This window comes from Eriocheir sinensis, unplaced genomic scaffold, assembly GCF_024679095.1.
Source record: "Eriocheir sinensis breed Jianghai 21 unplaced genomic scaffold, ASM2467909v1 Scaffold574, whole genome shotgun sequence".
Taxonomy (NCBI): domain Eukaryota; kingdom Metazoa; phylum Arthropoda; class Malacostraca; order Decapoda; family Varunidae; genus Eriocheir; species Eriocheir sinensis.
The window spans coordinates 54,071-74,613 of record NW_026111914.1 but is presented as its reverse complement, the minus strand read 5'-3'; the positions used below and the strand labels follow the sequence as shown (position 1 = coordinate 74,613).

The 20,543-nt window shown below is 43.4% G+C and overlaps 2 protein-coding genes across 4 annotated transcripts; both read right to left on the bottom strand.

The window, feature by feature from the left end:
- Positions 1 to 2,049: 2,049 nt before the first annotated feature.
- LOC126993171 (mitochondrial import inner membrane translocase subunit Tim22-like) lies at positions 2,050 to 11,425 on the bottom strand. Of its 3 annotated transcripts, none has more exons than XM_050852036.1 (6): positions 10,952 to 11,425; positions 8,430 to 8,924; positions 7,850 to 7,941; positions 6,079 to 6,174; positions 5,544 to 5,616; positions 2,050 to 3,708 (listed from the first exon to the last, which is right to left on the bottom strand). In XM_050852036.1, the coding sequence occupies exons 2-6, from the start codon at positions 8,653 to 8,655 to the stop codon at positions 3,629 to 3,631; spliced, it is 567 nt and encodes a 188-aa protein (XP_050707993.1). In that variant the 5' UTR covers positions 8,656 to 8,924; positions 10,952 to 11,425; the 3' UTR covers positions 2,050 to 3,628. The 3 variants fall into 3 exon arrangements, with proteins under 3 accessions (XP_050707993.1, XP_050707994.1, XP_050707992.1); XM_050852037.1 differs by having other exon boundaries at positions 8,430 to 8,877; XM_050852035.1 differs by lacking the exon at positions 10,952 to 11,425 and having other exon boundaries at positions 8,430 to 9,243.
- Positions 11,426 to 12,818: 1,393 nt separating this feature from the next.
- Positions 12,819 to 19,946, bottom strand: LOC126993164 (probable glutamate receptor). Its single transcript, XM_050852026.1, has 10 exons — positions 19,747 to 19,946; positions 18,967 to 19,221; positions 18,507 to 18,763; positions 17,974 to 18,172; positions 17,197 to 17,438; positions 16,455 to 16,645; positions 15,530 to 15,760; positions 15,264 to 15,439; positions 14,270 to 14,462; positions 12,819 to 13,638 (listed from the first exon to the last, which is right to left on the bottom strand). Exons 4-10 carry the CDS (start codon positions 18,156 to 18,158, stop codon positions 13,468 to 13,470), a joined length of 1,389 nt encoding a protein of 462 aa, XP_050707983.1. The 5' UTR covers positions 18,159 to 18,172; positions 18,507 to 18,763; positions 18,967 to 19,221; positions 19,747 to 19,946; the 3' UTR covers positions 12,819 to 13,467.
- Between the last annotated feature and the right edge of the window lie 597 nt (positions 19,947 to 20,543).

Genomic DNA, 20,543 nt, shown 5'->3' with positions numbered 1-20,543 from the left:
TTCCCCTCTCCTCCTCCCCCTCTTCCGAGATCAACGAATATGAGTTTTTTTTTTTTTAACCCAAGACCCAATCACCAGGTCTCCCCCTATTACCTATCCGTCCAACACCGCACCTCCTAACACATCCACCACCATCCCTCTCTCCCTCTCCATCTTCTCCTCTTCCTTAAAACCCAACCACCCAACTCTTCCATCACCTAACTTACACAGAACGCCTTCCCTCTCTTCCTCCACCTCTCCCGATCTCATCAACGAACAACCTATTCCTCTATCTATCCTTACTTATCTATCTGTCAATATCTCCTTTTCTCTATATTTATTTCTCTATCTATCTGTGTATCAATCAGTATTCTCTCTCTCTCTCTCTCTCTCCCCCCCCTCGGGTGTTAATGTTGCGTAACTTAAGCTCTCTCTAGACATATCTTGCACTTCATGACCTCTTTTACTTAGTGCAAGATCAGCTTCCACCTCCATTGTCCTCCTCCTCCTCCTCCTCTCTCTCTCTCTCTCTCTCTCTCTCTCTCTCTCTCTCTCTCTCTCTCTCTCTCTCTCTGTGTGTTTCCTTCCTTCCTTCTCTTATTTTTGCATTTCTCTTCTTCCTCATTCTTACTTTTCTCCATTTTTTCTTTCTGTCTTCGTCTTTCTTTCTTCCTGCCTTCCTTTCTTTTCTCTCCTCATCTTTGTTTCCTTCATTTACTCTCTCTCTCTCTCTCTCTCTCTCTCTCTCTCTCTCTCTCTCTCTCTCTCACACACACACACACACACACGCATACTACACAACACACACTTCTGCTCCTGTGCAAATCATCCTCTCATTCATTCTTGCTTCATTCTAATTCAATCATATATCCTTGTGGCCTTGTTAGGTAGATTTACAAGCAAGACCTCTTCACTGCATTCCCTCCCTGATATAGACAACAAGGAGGACAATAGCTAGCATGCATTCAGACTATCACTGGCCTCACAAAACTACCCATGGAAAAACCCTCCATCCCTACAAACAAGCCCTATCAAATATGTGTGGGGGAGTGTCCTGAAATGTTTGTGAATACTGGCCTGCATGCAACAAAACATTTTCAGCCATAGACTAGGAAAACCTTCATTTGATTCACTACAGCTAGAGGTCCTCGGCCAAAACTTTCCATTTTTTTGTAACACATTTCAAATACTTGATTAATCTGGATATCTTAATGAGCCAGTTTTTTTTTTTTTTTTTTTTCCCGTGCCAGCCTATAGCACTGGTAGGCTTTCTTGTGGGGCCTGGATGGTAGTTGGCCCCAGCCCGTCGTGGCGCAGGCAAGTGTTTTATAGTGGCACCATCTTTTCTTGGCTCATGCTGCCCCCCCATAGCTCATTCTTGATTCACTTGGTTTCCTCTAGAGTCTGGGTTGATGGGTGGTCTTCAGGACAGCATGTGGGTAGTCTTAAGCCACTCGGTGGTGACTGAAAAATCCCCCAAGTGGTAGCGGCAGAGTCGAACCCGTGTCGTCCATCACGTGGTGAATGCTGGGCCTGCACACTAACCACTTAGCCACCTGCATTTTAATTTGTCGACTAATTCGAGTATACAGAAGGACAATGTTGGTAAGGAGAACTGGTGCTGTAAGGCTTTCGGATCACTGGGCAGAAACCACACTGCATCAGCATCTGTCGCTTACCTCTCTCTGTCTGACAATTACGATGCTTTGTTTTAACTACAGTCAGATTCCACCGAAACCTCTCTCTTTGATTCACTACAGATAGAGTTCCTTGGCCTTAACATTCAATTTTGTTCTAATACATTTCACTTTGTTGAGTTACTTGTGCACTAGTGTCTGTAGAATCCATTTTTTGCCACAGATAACCCTAACAAGGAGATTACAACACCATAGGCCATGTTACAAGTCGAATCTGAGAAGTTTCGGGTCCCTACAGAGTTCGGGATGAATAACTCTGTTGGGACACATAACTTCTCGGATTTGACTTGTAATACGACCCAGTGCTGGAAAGGAGAGCCAATAGGACACTTGCATAAGATTACTGTCTTGGGGGGTTAATCAAAATCACCACTAGACAGCGTACTGATTTTTTATATGTATGTACAAAATATAATTATAACAAAACTTCTGCTCATTAGTCATACATATACATATATACAGCTTCCAAAACAAACTATATCTCAATGAAAGTTTGCCCTTCAGATATGGGATGCAAAGTGTTAAGATCTCACCAGAAAATTTTGTGAAGGCCAACAAATGACACTTGAACAGATGAGAATGAAACTACGAAGACACTCTATTGGTCCCTAAACTAACACAAACAACACTTGATGACTAAAAGAAACAATGATCTAACAAACATAACTAAAAAAAAAACAGGATCACCTTGACAACTAGAAGAAACGATGCAATTATCTAGCAAACATATCGAACAGAAGGACCATCACTAACAAAACACAAAACAGCAACGCTCTTATCTTGGCCACCAATGCACATCCATCACTCCTTCAGTATCTCCATCCTTGTCTAGTGGTCTTGGTAAACGCTAAAGCCTTTATTAACACTACTTCGTGAGTCAAGTATTCATAGGAGTCACCAATGAGGATCAAAATAAGAGGCCAGCTTACTAATGCACACTAAACACTCCTTCACTAACACCTCCATCATCCTCTAGTACTCTTGGCAAACACAAAAGCATCCAACACTCTACTATGCAAGTCAAATGTTCTTAAGTCACCCTAGCTTGGCCACCAATGCACATCCATCACTCCTTCACCAATATCTCCATCCCTGTCTAGTGGTCTTGGTAAACACTAAAGCCTTTATTAACACTACTTTGTGAGTCAAGTATTCATAAGAGTCACCAATGAGGATCAAAAGATGAGGCCAGCTTACTAATGCACACTAACACTCCTTCACTAACACCATCATCCTCTAGTACTCTTGGCAAACACAAAAGCATCCAACACTCTACTATGCAAGTCAAATGTTCTTAAGTCACCCTGAAGGAGCAAAATAAGATGCAAAAATACCAATGCACACTCAACACTCCCTCTCTAGCACCTCCATCATGCCCTAGTGGTTTTGATGGAAAGTAAAGGAGCCAATCATTTCCTCTGCACTTTAAAAGACTCATTACTTAGCCAAGTCCAACGATGCCTCCTTCATAACCTTAAGCAAACAGTAGTCAACAGATAAGAAAGTCAAAGAAAATCATGGAAGGCCTTTAAAGTTTCTACTCAGATGAATTCTTTGATAGACTAAATGAATGAAAAGAAAAATAAGATGTAAAACAAAAAGAAAGAGAAGATTAAATGAATAAAGGAATGGAATACATGAACACCAAAACACCTACCAAAGAGAGCATTCAAGATCTACATTTGCATCCACATTTCTTGCAAAATATACTGTGTGGTTTTCTTCATACAAATTCAACAGTTAAGGAGACTCCAAGGTATGAGCCACAACAGTCTGAGAGCATTCACAACTCAACAAGCAAGCCGTTATTAACACTCCCTGCCAAACAAAGTGACAACCTCCCAATCCAAGGCCAAGACATCCCTTCATTCAGTCACCACACATTCACACCCTACTAACAACTGACACCCCGATCTCACCCCCCAACTCTGATCATTATGTAACACCAACGCTCAGTGCCTCATGTAGGAGTCAATGGCAAAGGAGAACACAGCAAACCCAATCGCTCCGACCACCCCGGCCTTGACGCCAGCTGCAAACAAAGACACTCTTCAGCATGAGGCTTACAGGAATATGTCTCTTAAATTTATGCTTATATTTTTATCTTATTACTTCATAGCACACAGGTTACATTATTCTATTTGCTCTTTCACTTAATCACGAGTCTTAACGGTAGAGTCTCTTAAAATTATACTTCTATACCTTTTAGCTTATCATACCGCAAAAAGTTACATTATTCTATTTGCAGTTTCACTGATCAATGAGACTTCAAGGTAAACATACTCTTAAAATTATACCCCTAGAGCTTCTATCTTACTATGACACAAAAGTTATATCATTCTATTAGTATCTGTTGAAAGACTTGCATCATTTTTAAAAACTAGTTGGAAAGGTGCATATAGCTACTTTAATTTTTACTATGTTAATACATTCCATGCAGTTACTTAGTAGCATTGCTCTGTGATTTAGGCTCTTCAGATTTTTTAACCCTTTAACTGCGGATTTCCTACAAGAAGACATCACCGAGCTACAGGAATGGAACAAAAAGTGGCTGCTACAATCCAATGAAGAAAAATGTAAAGTCCTGCACCTTGGGAGAGGATATCCAGCATACCAATACCACATGGGAAACACTCTACTATCCACCACAGAGGCAGAGAAAGACCTGGGAGTATATGTTACCAGGCTACCAGTGAAAGCCAAATCCATGCCAATCGCAGTGGGTGTGTTAATGAATGACAATGAAACTTTAGGTATGTAGGTATTTCCATGCATACACTTAGCAAAGCATTGTCAATAGTGTGCTTCTTGAGGTTCAGGGTTTGAGTCAGCCTTAAGACATGATTGAGAGCGCTTTACTTTATCTTACTTTACTTATATTTACCTTTAGCACCTTACCCTTAACTTTATCTTTATCTTACATCTCTCATTAGTTTTATTAAGGTACCCAAATCTGAGTCTGCTGAGCTCTCCTATGCAGAGGCCCCAAGGTTGACTGGAGTAACCTAAACAACACTGATCAGGTGCTGGTAATTTCTTATCCCTACATAATAGCTGTCTTGAGCTTTATTGGGCACTACCTCTTAAACTTTTCCTTCTCCTTTACTTTCCCACTCTGGTCTTTCCTTGCAATTCACCCGTCATCCATTATCTATTCAGCTGTCTTGAGCTTTATTGGGCACTACCTCTTAAACTTTTCCTTCTCCTTTACTTTCCCACTCTGGTCTTTCCTTGCAATTCACCCATCATCCATTATCTATTCAGACATCTTTTTGAACACCTAAGAACAGTCTCCACTTGCTCCTCTCTATTTACCTTCCTTTCATACTCCTATCCTCTCTCCATCTCTAATATATCTTTGCAACATTATTCTACTTAAGACTTTTACAACAAAGTAATCTGTAATCAACAACTGGTCCTTCAGCTTTGGGGGTGTAACACAAGCATCAACAAAAGTGTCCATACAAAGCTCCAATAGTGTAGTGAGCATATTCATTCTAGTATTTAATCTCTTTGCCATGGAGTCATCAGCTATGGGGATTTGTATCTACTACCTTCCTCTCGAAATTGACCTCTCTTTCGGCCACCTCTTTTGATTCTTTTTTAGCAGCAGCGAGTAGCGGGCTTTTTTTTTTTTTATAGTTTCCTTTTTTGTGTGTCCTTGAGCTGTCTCCTTTGTTGTAAAAAAAAAAATACACAAAATCTGAATATGTAGTCTCATGTGGCCAGAAATTTAATCAAGTGTACTGTCCTTATGTAGTAGTATCCTCTCTGGTATGAGGCTAACAAGAGGTGTTCCAGTTAGAAGAAATAAGAACATGAAAGGCTGAATCTCCTGCATGGTTGAAAAATACAAAACACACTAACCTCTCAGTCCCAGAATGCCGCCCGTGATGCCTCCTGCGTAGGTGCCATTTTTCCAGTCAGTCTTCCCTCGGTACTGAATGAATAAAAGAGTCCATCAACGACCTACAACATTATTCGTTTAAAAGGATACAATAAAATCTAAACATAGCCCTAGGGACATGTACCCCTGGTAGAATGACGAGAGAACTACCTCTGTTGAAGTCATGGATGAACATGCTATACTTACTTACATTCACAATCATTACCACTGTACAATGATCTCACTGAATAGTTTCATGGCACATCAATGACTGTTGGTAGAAACATTCTCTCAGCATTACGATGTTAAACCTCTAAAAATTCTACTGTACTCATGACAGCATATTTATTTTATATCTAGGGGCAGATCTCACTAGTACTAGGAAGGGGAGGTACAGTTTTCTATTTTTCTAATCCTTATAGGTCTTTGTAATTAGAGTGTACATGTATTCTCTGTGGGTCACCTCGTCTCACAAGCGACTGACATGTGTAAGCAAGCACTACAACCAAGACTCACCGTCTCAATGGCACACTCCACACCAGAAAACATGAACCCGATAGCCGCAAAGTTTTTCCCGTATGATAACGTGGAAACCTTCAACTCCCGGAGGACCTGCAAGGAGAAACAAGTTTTGAGGACAAACACATTTACATTCTTACAAGTTAATTTGCCACCTTTTCTTGGTTGAAACAAAGAATGTGTGATGAAAAATTGTGCAATGGCAATGTCACAACTACTGATGTTAATTCTGATGTTTGTTGGCACAGCTAGCAAAGCCGTAATTAGTGATTAGTGACAAAAATAAATTTAACATTGAAAACTTGTCACTAAAAATAACAAAAAAAAAGCTAGCCCACCAACCTCTGATTGCAGTGTACAATGATAGTGACAATAATAAATTTAACATGAAAACTTGTCACTAAAAATAAAAAATAAAATAAAAAAGCTAGCCCACCAACCTCTGATTGCAGTGTACAATGATACTACATTAGTTTGAGGCAGGGTTGGCATTGAAAAAACCCACCCAAAAAAACCCAAAAAAACCCACTCAAAAAAACCCGGTCCAAGTGGGTTTTTTTGGGTTTTTTAAAAATACATTTAACATAAAAAAGAAATTATAAATAACATCAAACAGGGGTTTTCTTTTAATCTTGAGATTAAGTTCCTGGTCTCATTTGCACTAATTATTTGGCTGCAGTATTTACAGGCTGCTTTCTGTTTTTCATTTTCTAAAATGTCAACTTCATTCCACTCAGCTGCCTTTTTTCTCCCACTATCAGCAGGCATTTTTGCTAACTGCTGTGGTCCTCTGATTCCTCTTCTGTCTGTATAATGGAAACAACACTGAGCCTCTGAGGAGTGAGGAGTAGGCTACTGAGTCAGCAGTAGCCAAGCCTGACCTGTTCAGTTCCTGTCCAGTTACCACTTACCCGTTACCGGTACCAGTACAGTACAAGTTCAACTTGTATCAACCAAGTGTCTGGCCTTCAGATAACACTTCAAACCTTTTATTTCACTTTAGATTACTTTTTTAAATGCTTATTTAAACTGATTTACATATAAATATGAATAATAAAAAAAAACAATAAAACCCAAAATAACCCAATAAAACCCAAAATAACCCAAAAAAACCCAGTGGGTTGTGTTTTTTTAAAAAAACCCGGGTTTTTTCCAACCCTGGTTTGAGGTAGAACCAGATAAGAGAATTTCAGGTGAAATGACCTATAGTCTGTTCGGAGCATGAAGGCGGTTCAAGGCGTGGCAGATTCCAGAATTCCCATGAGTGCAGCTCTGCCAGTTCGACCGCCAATTATCAGCTTAGCACTCTCTCCCGGCCTATCCACCCACAACCCACCTGTTTATCTCTCTCTCTCTCTCTCTCTCTCTCTCTCTCTCTCTCTCTCTCTCTCTACCCGGGGGAGGGACCTAGGGGGACACACCGACCACCACCACCACTGCCAACACCACAACGTGGCAACATGGGAAAAAATCGCTGCCACATGTCATAGAATTTATACAAATCCTTGTTATAATCCTAAACATCGACACTCATTGTACTATGTACCTTCCTTTACTATATACAGAATATATAAAATATCGCTTTCAAATAGCACATGGATGGGAAATAAGAGAGACGCATGTACGAAAGCTGATTTGGCAGCATGGGTAGAGGTAAACGACGATACCAGCTTCACCCTGAACCGCCTTCTTTCTCTGAACAGGGAATAGTTGATAGTACATTGAGAGGAATTTTCTTCTGTAGCTAACTATTCAGCCTAACACTTACCTCTCGGGCAGACGGCTGAGGCTTGTCTGGCGTGGGGATGTTGGGTGTAACACTGGCAGCAAACAGACCAATGCCACCACCAAGAACAAACCCTGTTGGTATTGAAAAAGAAGATTAATGTCTGTTAAGTATTCCTTCATTCTATCATGAACACCTGATTCTATCTTTTTTTATTTTACAATAAAGGAGACACTTCCAAGTATTGAATGAGGCATCAAAACATTTAAATGAAAGGACAAAATAGTAAAAACAGGAAGCAGCAATAGAAAATAAATACCTTTTGGGCAGGCAAAGCCCTCAGAGCCTTTCAAGGTTAGGTTAGGATTACCTTACAAATGAGGTTAGGTTACAATTGTTAGGTATGATTAATTTCAATACGTGCCTGCAATTTTGTCAATATGCTTTGGACTACTTATGTGGTGGTGAGCCAAGGTTTTCGGCTCCTTTGAGCTAGTTGGACAGCTGCATTAGTGCCACCCATGCCTCCTGTATTTTTAATGAAGCAACTAATAAGTTTAGTGAGTCACAACCATGCCTTTTCCACATCTTAACCAGGCCTGTACCCTCCCCCGCCACTCACCGGCCACCAGGGACAGCACGGACTTGAAGGCGCAGCTCTCAAAGGTCGCCTCCACCATCTTCTCCTCCTTGGACTTTATGACGGTGGGCGTGAAGCTGCGCGGGATGATCATGTTCTCGCGCTCCCGCCGCTGGTTCAGGACCAGGAACTTGGCGATCTGGTCGATCTCCTGCGGCGTGAAGAGCGGCTTCTTGTCTCCGCCCTCCATGCTCGCCTCACTCGCCATGCCCACGGAGCTCGGGGCCCACTGCTTTTTTACGTCGCTCAAGGCTTTACACACGCTTAATCCGATCCCTGTGTATACGTCATGACCCACGTGTTCCAGGTAATTAGTCTGTGTAGTGTTGGTCCAGGTAAAGGCGAGTAAAGGTATTAACTTGGGTGTTGCGGGCAGCCGGTGAGTTCACGGCCGCGGCGCTGCGAGGGTTTGTTTACACTCTTGCTCTTGCTGTAAAGGTGACCCGTTGGAGAGTCTGGCCTCCATATCGGCACAACCTGATTGATGATTGTTGTTGCAAGTGTAAAGTCTTTTTTTTCAAGGCAACGCTACATTACTTCTGACGGCCACTGTTTAGATGGTAATGTGGTAGCGGGGTGGTCGTCTGGCTATTTAACTCGTTCTGGGTTGTAGTGCGGTAATGATGGAAAATGGGTGGATTCCCGTGTGAACCACTCTAAGACAATGTTTAGTTAAGGGGGAAGTGGTGATAACGTGCGTGTGTGGGTGTGTGGGTGTTCAGTAACGCCCAAATGGCAGGTTGACAAGCTTGAAATTATAGCACTTACAGTAACTTAATCACTTTTCTTATGTATGAATAGTTAGGGTAGGTTCTGGACGAACCGTACATATGGATATACCGTACAAAAGCTCTCAAGACCACATATTTTAAGCTAGTTAACGTCTAAAGACTAAGAGTGAAAGAGAAAACTGAGTCACAGCTCCGTCCCTCCATTTGAGCGCGGCAACCAACAACGCATGAATGAGGCGAGTTTTTCGGTTTTTCGCATTCCTGATGTAATTTTGCCTCTAAATTATGGTTTGTGGTGCTTATGAATATGCTAGGAGTGTGAAGGTTAGGTATTGTACACCTAAATATGACTATATGTGATGATATGACGAGGTTTTAGTGATGTAGTCCACCACGTGTGTCGGTAAAGTTTGTTTTCATTTTAATGGCTGCCTGTGGATGTTTCGTACAGCTTGGCTTTTAAGTGTACGGAGTCTCCACATGTAAACAAAGATATTTATGCTGTTTGTGTGTTGAACTTTATTTGAAAATTGACAGATAGGCTACAGCAATATAGTCTAGGATAGCATAAGGTATCTCATGAAATTTAAAGATTCTGTTGCTTATCTAAATATTGTTTTCATTGTAATTTTGTTGTTGTGTCCAGTTCAAGAATGGTGAAGGACACACTTGAATATAATAATGTATAGTATAGATATATGCCTTGTGACCTTTATTTATGTTATTTATTTCAGATTGAGCCAGGATGCCACGCAAGTTCATTCCCAAGAACCTCCGGGAGACAGACCGGACCAACCTCGAACTGGCATTCAACTACAGGATTGAGCACAACACCAGCATACGGAACCTGAGGAAGTCAATGTATTTCAAGAGAAAGATCCTGAGGTGGGGGACTATTTGCTGGTTGAACTTGAAGTGGAGGAGGGCAAGACGAAGGGCACAAAGGTCAACTATATTGCAAAAGTCCTAGGCGTCGAACCCCCCAGTGTTAATGTCTCCTTCATGAGAAAATCTACAAAAATGCTAAACACTTTTGTCTTCCCAGCCATAGAAGATGAGGGTGAGGTGAAGCCTGACCAGGTGAAGGGTGTCTTCTTTCCTCCGGTGCCAGCACCCACTCCTAGGCTCCAGCGTTTCATCAGGTTTCCCTACTCTCTTCTTTCATATAATGAAAGATCAAGTAGGCATTTTTGTTTGTTTTAAGCCTTGTAAGCTTTTTAAGGCAAAGAAGATAGTCATTTTTTCTCAACTTTGTGTAATAAAGGAAGATTAAAATTAAATCGCATTCTTTATTTAAACATATTTATCTTTTTATGTTGCAAATCATTTAAAATCAACATTGGGGTCTATTTTAACGGAATCTGGTGGCAAATTACAAATTTATTTAATTTTCTATTTTTTACAATTTTTTTGTTTGAGGCCTCATATACGTGTACAGATCGTCCATACCTGTGGACGATCCGTACACTTCGAGATATTATTTTTAAAGCTTCATTTCACCAACTTATATTGTGGTGAAAAAACTGTGCTTACGAGAGAATATGGCGCAATGATTGTACTTTATAGTGATCACTTCAAATTTAGGTTAATTCACTAAAAAAAATTATGAATAAAAAATAAAAAACTGTACGGTTCGTCCAGAACCTACCCTACAGCTGGGAAGTTAGCGGAGTGACAATGTTAAATGAATACATACATATTACTGAACCTAACTAACTACCTATCAGGGAAATTGGGGAACATTTGAATGCTTATCTGTGTTGAAGTGCTGACTGGTGTAGGATGGAGGAGGGCACTGGGGCGATTGAGGCGCCGGCGGAGGGTAGAGACTGCCAGGGCGGGTAAGTGCAGCAGCGTTGTTGACGAGGCGTGGTTGGGTGGTTTACGAGCTGAGGCGTGGTTGCAGAAGCCGTGGAGGTGGTTATGACGGCAAGGCTGGTTTAAGGCGTTGTTGAAGAGGTTGCTTCTGCCGTGCTTTTGTTTCGCCTCGCCTTGCTGAGCTTTGCTGTGCCTTGCTTCGCCTCTGCCGTGCTTGCGGTGGTGTTCACATGGCTGTGATGGACGGTCACGCCCACCTCTTAACGTGCGTCCTTCACCGCTCGTCGGCCTCGCTCTCTGCCTCTCACTCTCTGGGTTTTGTCTCTTCCCTGGCAGCCCTCCTCGCTTCCTGCTGCTCGTCTCCTCACTGCCCGTGCTTCTCCCTGCCCTCGCCTTCTCGCCTTTGCTCCTCGCTAAGCTCCTCCCCCTTCTTCACGTGACTCCCTCTCTGCATTTCAACTAGATAATCTATCGCTAGCTAAGTAATAATCATTCTAGGGTTCGAGACTGGAGATGAGGGATTTCAGAATAGTCTTTCATCCATTCACACCCTCATTCACGCCAATAATCTCTACTTATCACACACACTCGTTCACCCGTCCACACATCCGCTCACTTGCTCGTTTGTTGTAATATATAATCATTCACTCACTTGCATTCCATACTCATTCACTCGTTACACTTTTGGAGCGTTACACAAGTAAAACAACAAAGGAGAAGGGAGGAGCATGCCATCCCAACCCCCAGGCAGTACAGAGTGTGATTATACAACTAAGGATACATGTGTAAATAGCACCAGGAAACTAAAAAGATACAATGGTAGGGGACGTGCTAAAAAAAATAATAAATAAATAAATAAATAAATAAATAAAGGCCTTGATTCAGACATAAGGGACTGTACATATGGACTACAATCTAGGGGCAAACCTGTAAAAATACAAACAAAACAAGCAGTATCCATTACAAATCTTCCAATTCCCTATTTCTTGCACACCACATCTTTTCCAAAAAACTCTTCATGGCTGCTATAATTCTCTCATTTGCTTCAGCTCTCAGTCCCAGCAGCAGCATAATCCATTCCCTCTCTGTCACCATTGTCTCATTTTAGTTTCCTGGTGCTACTTCCACATGTATCCTTAGTTGTATAATCACACTCTGTACTGCCTGGGGGTTGGGATGGCATGTTCCTCCCTTCTCCCTTGTTGTTTACCTGCAACAATAAACTATCAATCAATCAATCTTGCAATCCTCCGGCGGGCACCACGGGACTAAAAACTATATAAATACAAACTTAAAACTACTATATATTCTCGTTATTTTTCCATCATTATTATAATTATCATCATTTTTACTGGGGAGTGCTGGATGACGAGATGGCAGGTCTAAGAAATGAGAAGGTGTTCACTGGAGGAGATTTGAATGGCCATATAGCCTGATATAGGGCAAAGTGGAGATGGATTTGAGGAAGTAATGGGTGTGTAAGGTTACGAGAGAAACAGAAGCGTCAGAGGTTTGAAGAAGAAGAAAAGAGGGAGTTTACGTGTTCATGAGCGACACACTGGGCTATCGCTCTAAAAATATACTGAAGGTCTTTCTGTAACATTTTCTTAAGCGTTCAACTCGATTTCTGTGGGTTGGCGTGCGTTAATGGGGAAATAAAAATGTGCCAGGCATATAGCGGGTTGTGTCGTCAGGAATTTATCAACTTTTTGAGCCATCCTTAAACCCGTTGGCTGCGGATTTCCTATAAGAAGACCTCACCAAGCTACAGGAATGGATCAAAAAGTGGCTGCTATAATTCAATGAAGAAAAATGTAGTCTTGCACCTTGGAAGGAGATATACAGCACACCAATACCACATGGGCAACACTCCACTATCCACCACAGAGGCAGAGAAAGACCTAGGAGTATATGTTATCAGGCTACCAGTGAAAGCCAAATTCGTTCCAATCGCAGCGGACGGGTTAACTGTCTGATGTTTTTTGTTTCTGATGCAAGAAGAAACTGAAAATGTGCGTAGAAACAGCCGGACATACGTACCATAACTCAATGACTACATATCTCTTACCTTCCTTCCTGCAATGTTAACTGAATACATAAAAAAAGGAAACGTATAGGATCTTATATTTCACCATATCTTTATTTGTAGACTTCAGAACCATAAAATCAATGCTAAGCCAGGTGTTCGGCCGCCAAAAGCCACGAACAGGGGATTGTAGTTTGGCAGAACCGTAGAATAAGAGAGTGCGGCCAATCTCATCACAGGCGCAAATAATATTATCAAAAGTGCCGCGAGAAATACATATTTATGCTGATGCGGTTTCTTTGTGCGCTGGGTACTTTTTTTGATATTCCGACCATACCTAGAACACAAAAAAACAATATTGTATCGGCGTCAATAAGAATTTCGCCCGGCTCTTTTGATAACACTTCTTTTCTATATAGGATTCTAGGTTTACATCGCTCAAGGACTATCGACGCCACTGTCTTGCCCGACGGTCACGCGCGCTGCTGCCTCCTGGGGGTGTTCCGATGGCGTGTTCGGCTACGAAGGCCACGAGGGCGCCGCCACCACCCACCAGCAGGAGGTAGAAGGCGCCCTGCAGGTGGTGAAGCCCAAGGACCTGCAGCGCGCTCTCATCCTGCGGCCACACGGAGAAACATTAACCTTCCGCAGGCTGCTTATGGAGACAGAATCGATGCCAGTTGCTGTAGGTTATTGATTTTGTGGGGAATGCAACAATATATACAACTTTATTTATCTATTTACTTAATACCCAATGACCACTATGGGTTTCTGAGGCCGTGCTATATCGTTTCTGTTTTTCGTTTCAGCACCGGATAAAGACGATAATTCGGCAGATCGTGTTTTAGACCTTGCCCAATTTCCGTCACTATAACTTGCTAATAAGACGTCTACTGTTCTTTTTTACTGTAGGCAAGGAACATATGGAACACGGAATACTGGCACGGAATACTAGGCTACATACTTAACAATACTCCACCAAAACAAGCTAACACTAAGGGTCGTATTTTAAAACATTTCATCGCCCAAGTTCACATATTTACCAAGGCTTTCGTAGGAGTTTTGGGCACTTCCATGAGTAGTTTTATAACCCTTGTGGTACTTTGACCCTTCCTCAGTACCATAAACCTAAAGAAAAGCTCATTTGAACCCGACTGACCTCCTCTTTGACCTTTAGAAATTGATGATGTGAGAACTGCAAGTGTCTTATATTACCGACCTAATACTCCCATTGATAACTCCCTTACCGAGCTCCTTGTGGCCTCGTCTGCGTCCTCCTCCTCCTCCTCCTCCTCCTCCTGCTGGTCCGTCGCCGTCGCCTTGATCTTGGTCTTGGTTTGCGTGGGGGGGAACAGGTCCTTGAGCCAGTGGTCGATGAGCCCCACCTCCACCAGGCGCCCGATGACCCTGTCCAACGGTGCCAGGAAGGGCGCGCTCTTCCTGAAGGGGGAAAGTTGAATGCTGTTGCTCGTTTACATATCTACTTTCATTCATTTATTCATGCGTTCATCCCACTCGCTATCTCACTCACTCTCATTTACTCATTCATCTATTGACATTGTAACCTCCCTCATTCAGTCCTTAACTCAATCATTCACTCACTCACTCTCATTTACTCATTCATCTATTAACATTGTAACCTCCCTCACTCAGTCCTTAACTCAATCATTCACTCATTCATCCATGCACTTCCTCCCTCCCTTACTCATTCACTCACTCTCTCCCTCATTCACCTATTCATTCCCTCACTTCTTCCCTCATTCACTCCCTCACTTCCTCCCTCATCCATTCATTCAGTCCTTTACTCATCCACTCGCACACTCACCAACTTCCTCATTCATTCATCCATTCACTTCTTCTCTCACCCACTTATCGAGAACCTTATTTCACCCATTCACTCACTTAGTCACTATTCTTACTATTGTTGTTGTTTCTGTTCCTGTTGTTGTTATTATCATTATTATTATTATTATTATTATTATTATTATTATTATTATTGATCATGAACTACACATATTTTTTTACGAAACTCTACGGACATCTATACATACGTTTCACTAACTCTCACACTCACTGACATACACACTTACACACTCACCCACTCAAACACTTCCTCACACTCTCATCTACCCACGTACGCACCCACACACCCCACCTAACGCCCTCACCTACCCACACCCCGACACTCATCCCTTCACTACGCCTTCCCTTCCTCCTTCGTTCCTTTGCTCCCTCACGCACCTGACGCCCCAGCCGCTCTGCCCCATCAAGAGCTCCTCACTGCCGATGTGGAAGGGATGGTGGCCGGCGGCGTCCGTGTAGTGCCCTGCCAGTACCGTCTGGATGTAGTATTTCCAGGTGAAGAAGGCGTGTGGGCCACTCAACACGCGTGCGAGCTGCTCATCTCGCGGCGTGACCTAGGCGGGGAGAAGGGAAAGGATGAGAGGAGAGAAAAGGACTCTAGCATGTATGGCCGGCTGTAGATCATAAGGCAACGTTTCAGTTACCTGCATCGCCTCGAACATCTTCCTCACGTCCGGGTTGATGTTGAACTTGAACCAGTCCCAGCCCACGCCGTAGCCGCCTTCCAGCCCCCACGTGGCGCCCCGCACCCCTCGCAGCTGGGCCAGGGTGTTGAGCGGCGCGGTGTTGCCCGGCGCGGTGAGGTGCGCGATGAGCGAGCCGCGGTACATGGCCGTCAACACCACCACGCCCACCCACCACCATCCCGCTGTTACCTGCCATCACCACCATCACCATCACTACTTTTACCATCATCATCGTCACCACCACTAGCGTTACAATAGGATACACACGGCACTCCACGGTTACCTGTTGTCACCATCATAACACCACTTGTAATGCAGAATACCTATCACCACCACCACTACTGTCATCACCATCACCATCATCATCACCATCACCATCACTTCTTCTACCATCACCATCACCACACGGCACTCCACGGTTACCTGTTGTCACCATCATAACACCACTTGTAATGCAGAATACCTATCACCACCACCACTGCTGTCATCACCATCACCATCACTACTTCTACCATCACCATCACCACACGGCACTCCACGGTTACCTGTTGTCACCATCATTAACACCACTTGTAATGCTGAATACCTATCACCATCACCACTACTGTCATCACCATCACCATCATCACCACCATCACCATCACTACTTCTACCATCACCATCACCACATGTCACTCCACGGTTACCTGTTGTCACCATCATTAACACCACTTGTAATGCAGAATACCTATCACCACCACCATTACTGTCATCACCATCACCATCATCACCGCCACCCATTGTACGTTATGATGCAGAATACACGTACACTACCCCAAGTTTGACCGTCACCATGGGCCATTACCACAAAGAAAGAGAGAGAAAGAGAGAGAATAATCCTTACCCTAACAGGAAGAGAGGTCGGGAGCGTGGTGGGCATGTCCGCTAGCAGCATACCCCAGGCCGTCAGGAGCGAGGTGCCGAGACCCAGACCACGCCCATCACCGCCCCTCAGCCGCGACCCCGCCCCCTGCACCGCCCACAGCGCCACCCCTGCCGCTGATGTCACGCCCAGAAGCACCGCCCACACCTCGCCTGTTAGTGTAGGCCGAGGATAAGATTGATAGAGAGAGAAATATAGATAGAGAGAGAGGTAGATAGATAGATAGATAGATAGATGTAGGTAGGTAGGTAGATAGAAGAAGGTGAACAAGAACAAGAAGAACAAGAACAGGAAGGAGAACAAGAAGAACAACAACAACAGCGTAAAGAAGAGCGAGAAAATGAACAAAAAAGATAACAAGAAGAACAAATACAAGACCAAGAACAAGAAAAGAAAACGAGAAGAAGATAAGAAGAAGAAGTAAAAGAAGAAGAAGAAGAAGAAGAAGAAGAAGAAGAAGAAGAAGAAGAAGAAGAAGAAGAAGAAGAAGAAGAAGAAGAAGAAGAAGAAGAAGAAGAAGAAGAAGAAGAAGAAGAAGAAGAAGAAGAAGAAGAAGAAGAAGAAGAAGAAGAAGAAGAAGAAGAAGAAGAAGAAGAAGAAGAAGAAGAAGAAGAAGAAGAAGAAGAAGAAGAAGAAGAAGAAGAAGAAGAAGAAGAAGAAGAAGAAAAAGAATAAGAAAAAGAAGAAGAAGAAGAAGACCCACCGGTGAAGGGTCTGACGGGGGCGAGACTCTGCTGGAGGGGGCCTGGCTGGCGGGTGACCATAACGAAGGGCTCAAAGATATACGCGCGGGTGAAGTCAATGGCCATCTTCCTGTCGGCGGACCAGAAGAGGCGCAACGACAGGTCAGCCTCCCCCCGCAGCAACTCCCCCACGATGCCGTTCCAGCTTCCCCCCAGCACCAGCGCCCCCCACTTGTCATCCCTGGGGGCCCACACCTCGTAGCTACAAGACAGGGGTGGTAGGTCAATAGTTAGATAGAGGGTAGAAGGTCACGGTACTTATACTAATATTAATATCCGCCATGACTCAATAAACTAATCACTTAATCTTTCTATCTATCTATCTATTTATCTATCTATCTATCTAAAGTCACAAGTTTTAGGTCATTAATTAGGTAGAGGGTAGGAGGTCACGGTACTTATACTAATATTGATATCCGCCATGACTCGATAACCTAATTACTTAATATATCTATCTTTTTATCACTCTATCTTTCTATTTATCTATCTATATATCTCTCTTTCAATCTAACTACCTATTTACATATATTTTTTTCACAGCAAGGGAGGCAGCTCAAAGGCCCGCCAGACGCTGCTCCGGCGAAAGAAAAAAACAAACGAGAAGCGGAAAGAGAGATCAGAGCCCCCTGGAGAGATGTCTTGATACTCTCCTCTTGAAACTAACCTCTCTATTTATCTATTCATCTCTCTATATTTACCCATCAATCAATCAATAAAGAAGTACTATATAAACATACGTAAAGTTAAGGAGACTCGCGGCTGTGTCCAAGATCCGGAAGTCGAGGGAATCACACGGGATGAGAGGACCAGAGGAGGAGGGGGAGGAGAAGGAAGAGGAGGAGGAGGAGGAGGAAGAGGGAAGGTTATAACACACGTAAGGGAAGAGTTCTTTGGCCACCACGCGAAGTCTGTGTCTGTGCATGTCCTCTGTAGTGTCTGTGAGAGAGAGAGAGAGAGAGAGAGATAGGTAAAGAAGCAAAGAAGCAAAGGATGAAAGAGAGTGCAAAAAAAAAAAAAAAGGAATATATTGTCATTATTATTATTATTATTATTATTATTATTATTATTATTATTATTATTATTATTATTATTATCATTATTATTATTGTTATTATTATCATCAGCATTATTATCATCATTATCATCATACTCTCTCTCTCTCTCTCTCTCTCTCTCTCTCTCTCTCTCTCTCTCTCTCTCTCTCTCTCTCTCTCTCTCTCTCTCTCTCTATCTATCTATCTATCTATCTATCTATCTATATATCTCTCACCTGGGAAGAGCACAGTGCTATCCTGAGCACCTTCCGAAGACCAGTAACCAATTAGCGTCCACCCAACACCCCCTCTTTGGCAGTAGTGACAGAGACGACTCACAACCACCTTTACCCTCTTCTCCTCTTCTTCCCGCACGGCCAGGTGGAGGACGTGGAAGGCGTGGGCGAGGCGTGGGTGGGTTGGTGGGTGCGCACCGTCACCCCCGACCACCACCACTCGTGTCTCCGGCGTGAGGGTGAGCCAGTCGAGGATGCTGTGTTTAGAAGATGATGATGATGGTGAGAAGGAGGAAGAGGAGGAGGTGGAGGAGGAGGATGTGAGATTAGAAAAGACCTCATGAATCTTTGTCCTTCTCTCTCTCTCTCTCTCTCTCTCTCTCTCTCTCTCTCTCTCTCTCTCTCTCTCTCTCTCTCTCTCTCTCTCTCTCTCTCTCTCTCTCTCTCATTATATACTTACCTCCAAACAGACGTCGCCGTATTATTAGCAACGGAAGAAGAAGACGAAGAAGGGGAAGAAAAAGAGGAAGAGGAGGAGGATGGAAGGAGGAGAAGGATAGCCCGGCAAGGAAGCGTAGGATCCCTGCGAGAGAAAAGCTCCGCGAGGGATGAATTGGAGGAGGAGGAGGAGGAGGAGGAGGACGAAGAGGATCTGTGGGTTGTTTTTCCTCCCCCCCAGACTCCTACGCACGTCCTCCCGTCGTCCCACAATTGGCTGCAAGAAGACAAGGAGATGTAAGAGGCTGATGAGAGGGACGTGAGAGCATTGGAAGAATATATCAAAGGAGGAGGATACGCCCGCCTTTAAACCCGAAATTGACCTCTCTTTTGGCCATTCTTTACATTTCTCTTTCATAGGAGCATCGATTAGCGGGCTTATTTTTTTTATACTATCGCTTTGTTTCCCTTGAGTTGCTTCCTTTAATGTAAAAACACTAACAATTAACAGCAAAAAACGGGATATTAAGACAGGGAGCCTACAAGAAGAAGCTCGGTCTCCTTTTGCGCGAGTGTTACGTCAGGATGAATACATTTTGAAAAGAGAAGTAATAGAATGGAGTATATTAGAAAATAAATTAAATGGTGTGTTTTGGGGACGGCGAAAAAAAAAAAACGTATATATATCTATAGCTAGCCATCTTCATCTACGTATCTATTCATCTATCTATCTACCTTTATATTCATTTATCTTTTATCTATCTAAGTACCTATCTATCTGTCTACCCCTACTCTTCCTCACCTGACGAGGGCGCCGAAGGAGGGGTCGCGGGCGTCACCTGCGGCCTGCACCAGGTGACATCGAGCCAGGTGTTCGCGGGCCAGCTGAGCCGCCACGCCCACCAGCGGACTGATCCCCGCCCCCCGCACACCCACGGACGGAGGCGGGAAGGGGGTCGGGAGGGCGGCGCGGGCTAGGGTGAGGAGCAGGGTCACCCACAGCCATCTTGAGAGAGAGAGAGAGAGAGAGAGAGAGAGAGAGAGAGAGAGATAAGACTGCAGATACTCACACTTGACTCTACTGTTCCTATTCCCGCCTATCCCTATCCTTACAATTACAATTAATTTTATATATTTTTCCTTACTAGACTCCTTTGTGTCCTATTCCTGCCCACCTCTATCCATATACAATCAATCTTATCTTCTTTTTTTTTTCTTATCACAGACTCCTTTATTTCTATTTCTATCCATCCCTATCATAACACATGCAAATAATATCTTTTCGTTTCCCTTGTTCTAATTAGTCATTATGGGTGCGTACAAAATAGCAACCATAATGTACGCACTGGTTGTTTATTGTCTGTTCTTTATATGGTGCGTACAAACTAGCAACCTTAACGTGCGCACTCCACTCGTGTTTATTTACTGTTTGTGCTTCATACCGAGGAGATGCAACGCGACTCCTGGCTCGAGGCATTGCTGGCGCCCTCTGTTGGTTTGCGAGTGATCCTGCCTGTCTGTCTGTCGCTTTGTCGCTCCCGTATGTTGGTTATATAATGCGCTCTCTCTCTCTCTCTCTCTCTCTCTCTCTCTCTCTCT

Coding starts and splice junctions, on each gene's coding strand:
- LOC126993171 (XM_050852036.1), bottom strand. CDS start 8,655: ATGGCGAGTGAGGCGAGCATGGAGGGCGGAGACAAGAAGCCGCTCTTC. Junction 7,942..8,429: donor CGTGCTGTCCCTGGTGGCCG/GTGAGTGGCGGG, acceptor CAATACCAACAG/GGTTTGTTCTTGGTGGTGGC. Junction 5,617..6,078: donor TGGAGTGTGCCATTGAGACG/GTGAGTCTTGGT, acceptor TTATTCATTCAG/TACCGAGGGAAGACTGACTG.
- LOC126993164 (XM_050852026.1), bottom strand. CDS start 18,158: ATGCACAGACACAGACTTCGCGTGGTGGCCAAAGAACTCTTCCCTTAC. Junction 15,440..15,529: donor AGATGTTCGAGGCGATGCAG/GTAACTGAAACG, acceptor CTCCCCGCCTAG/GTCACGCCGCGAGATGAGCA. Junction 13,639..14,269: donor ACGAGGCCACAAGGAGCTCG/GTAAGGGAGTTA, acceptor GTGTGGCCGCAG/GATGAGAGCGCGCTGCAGGT.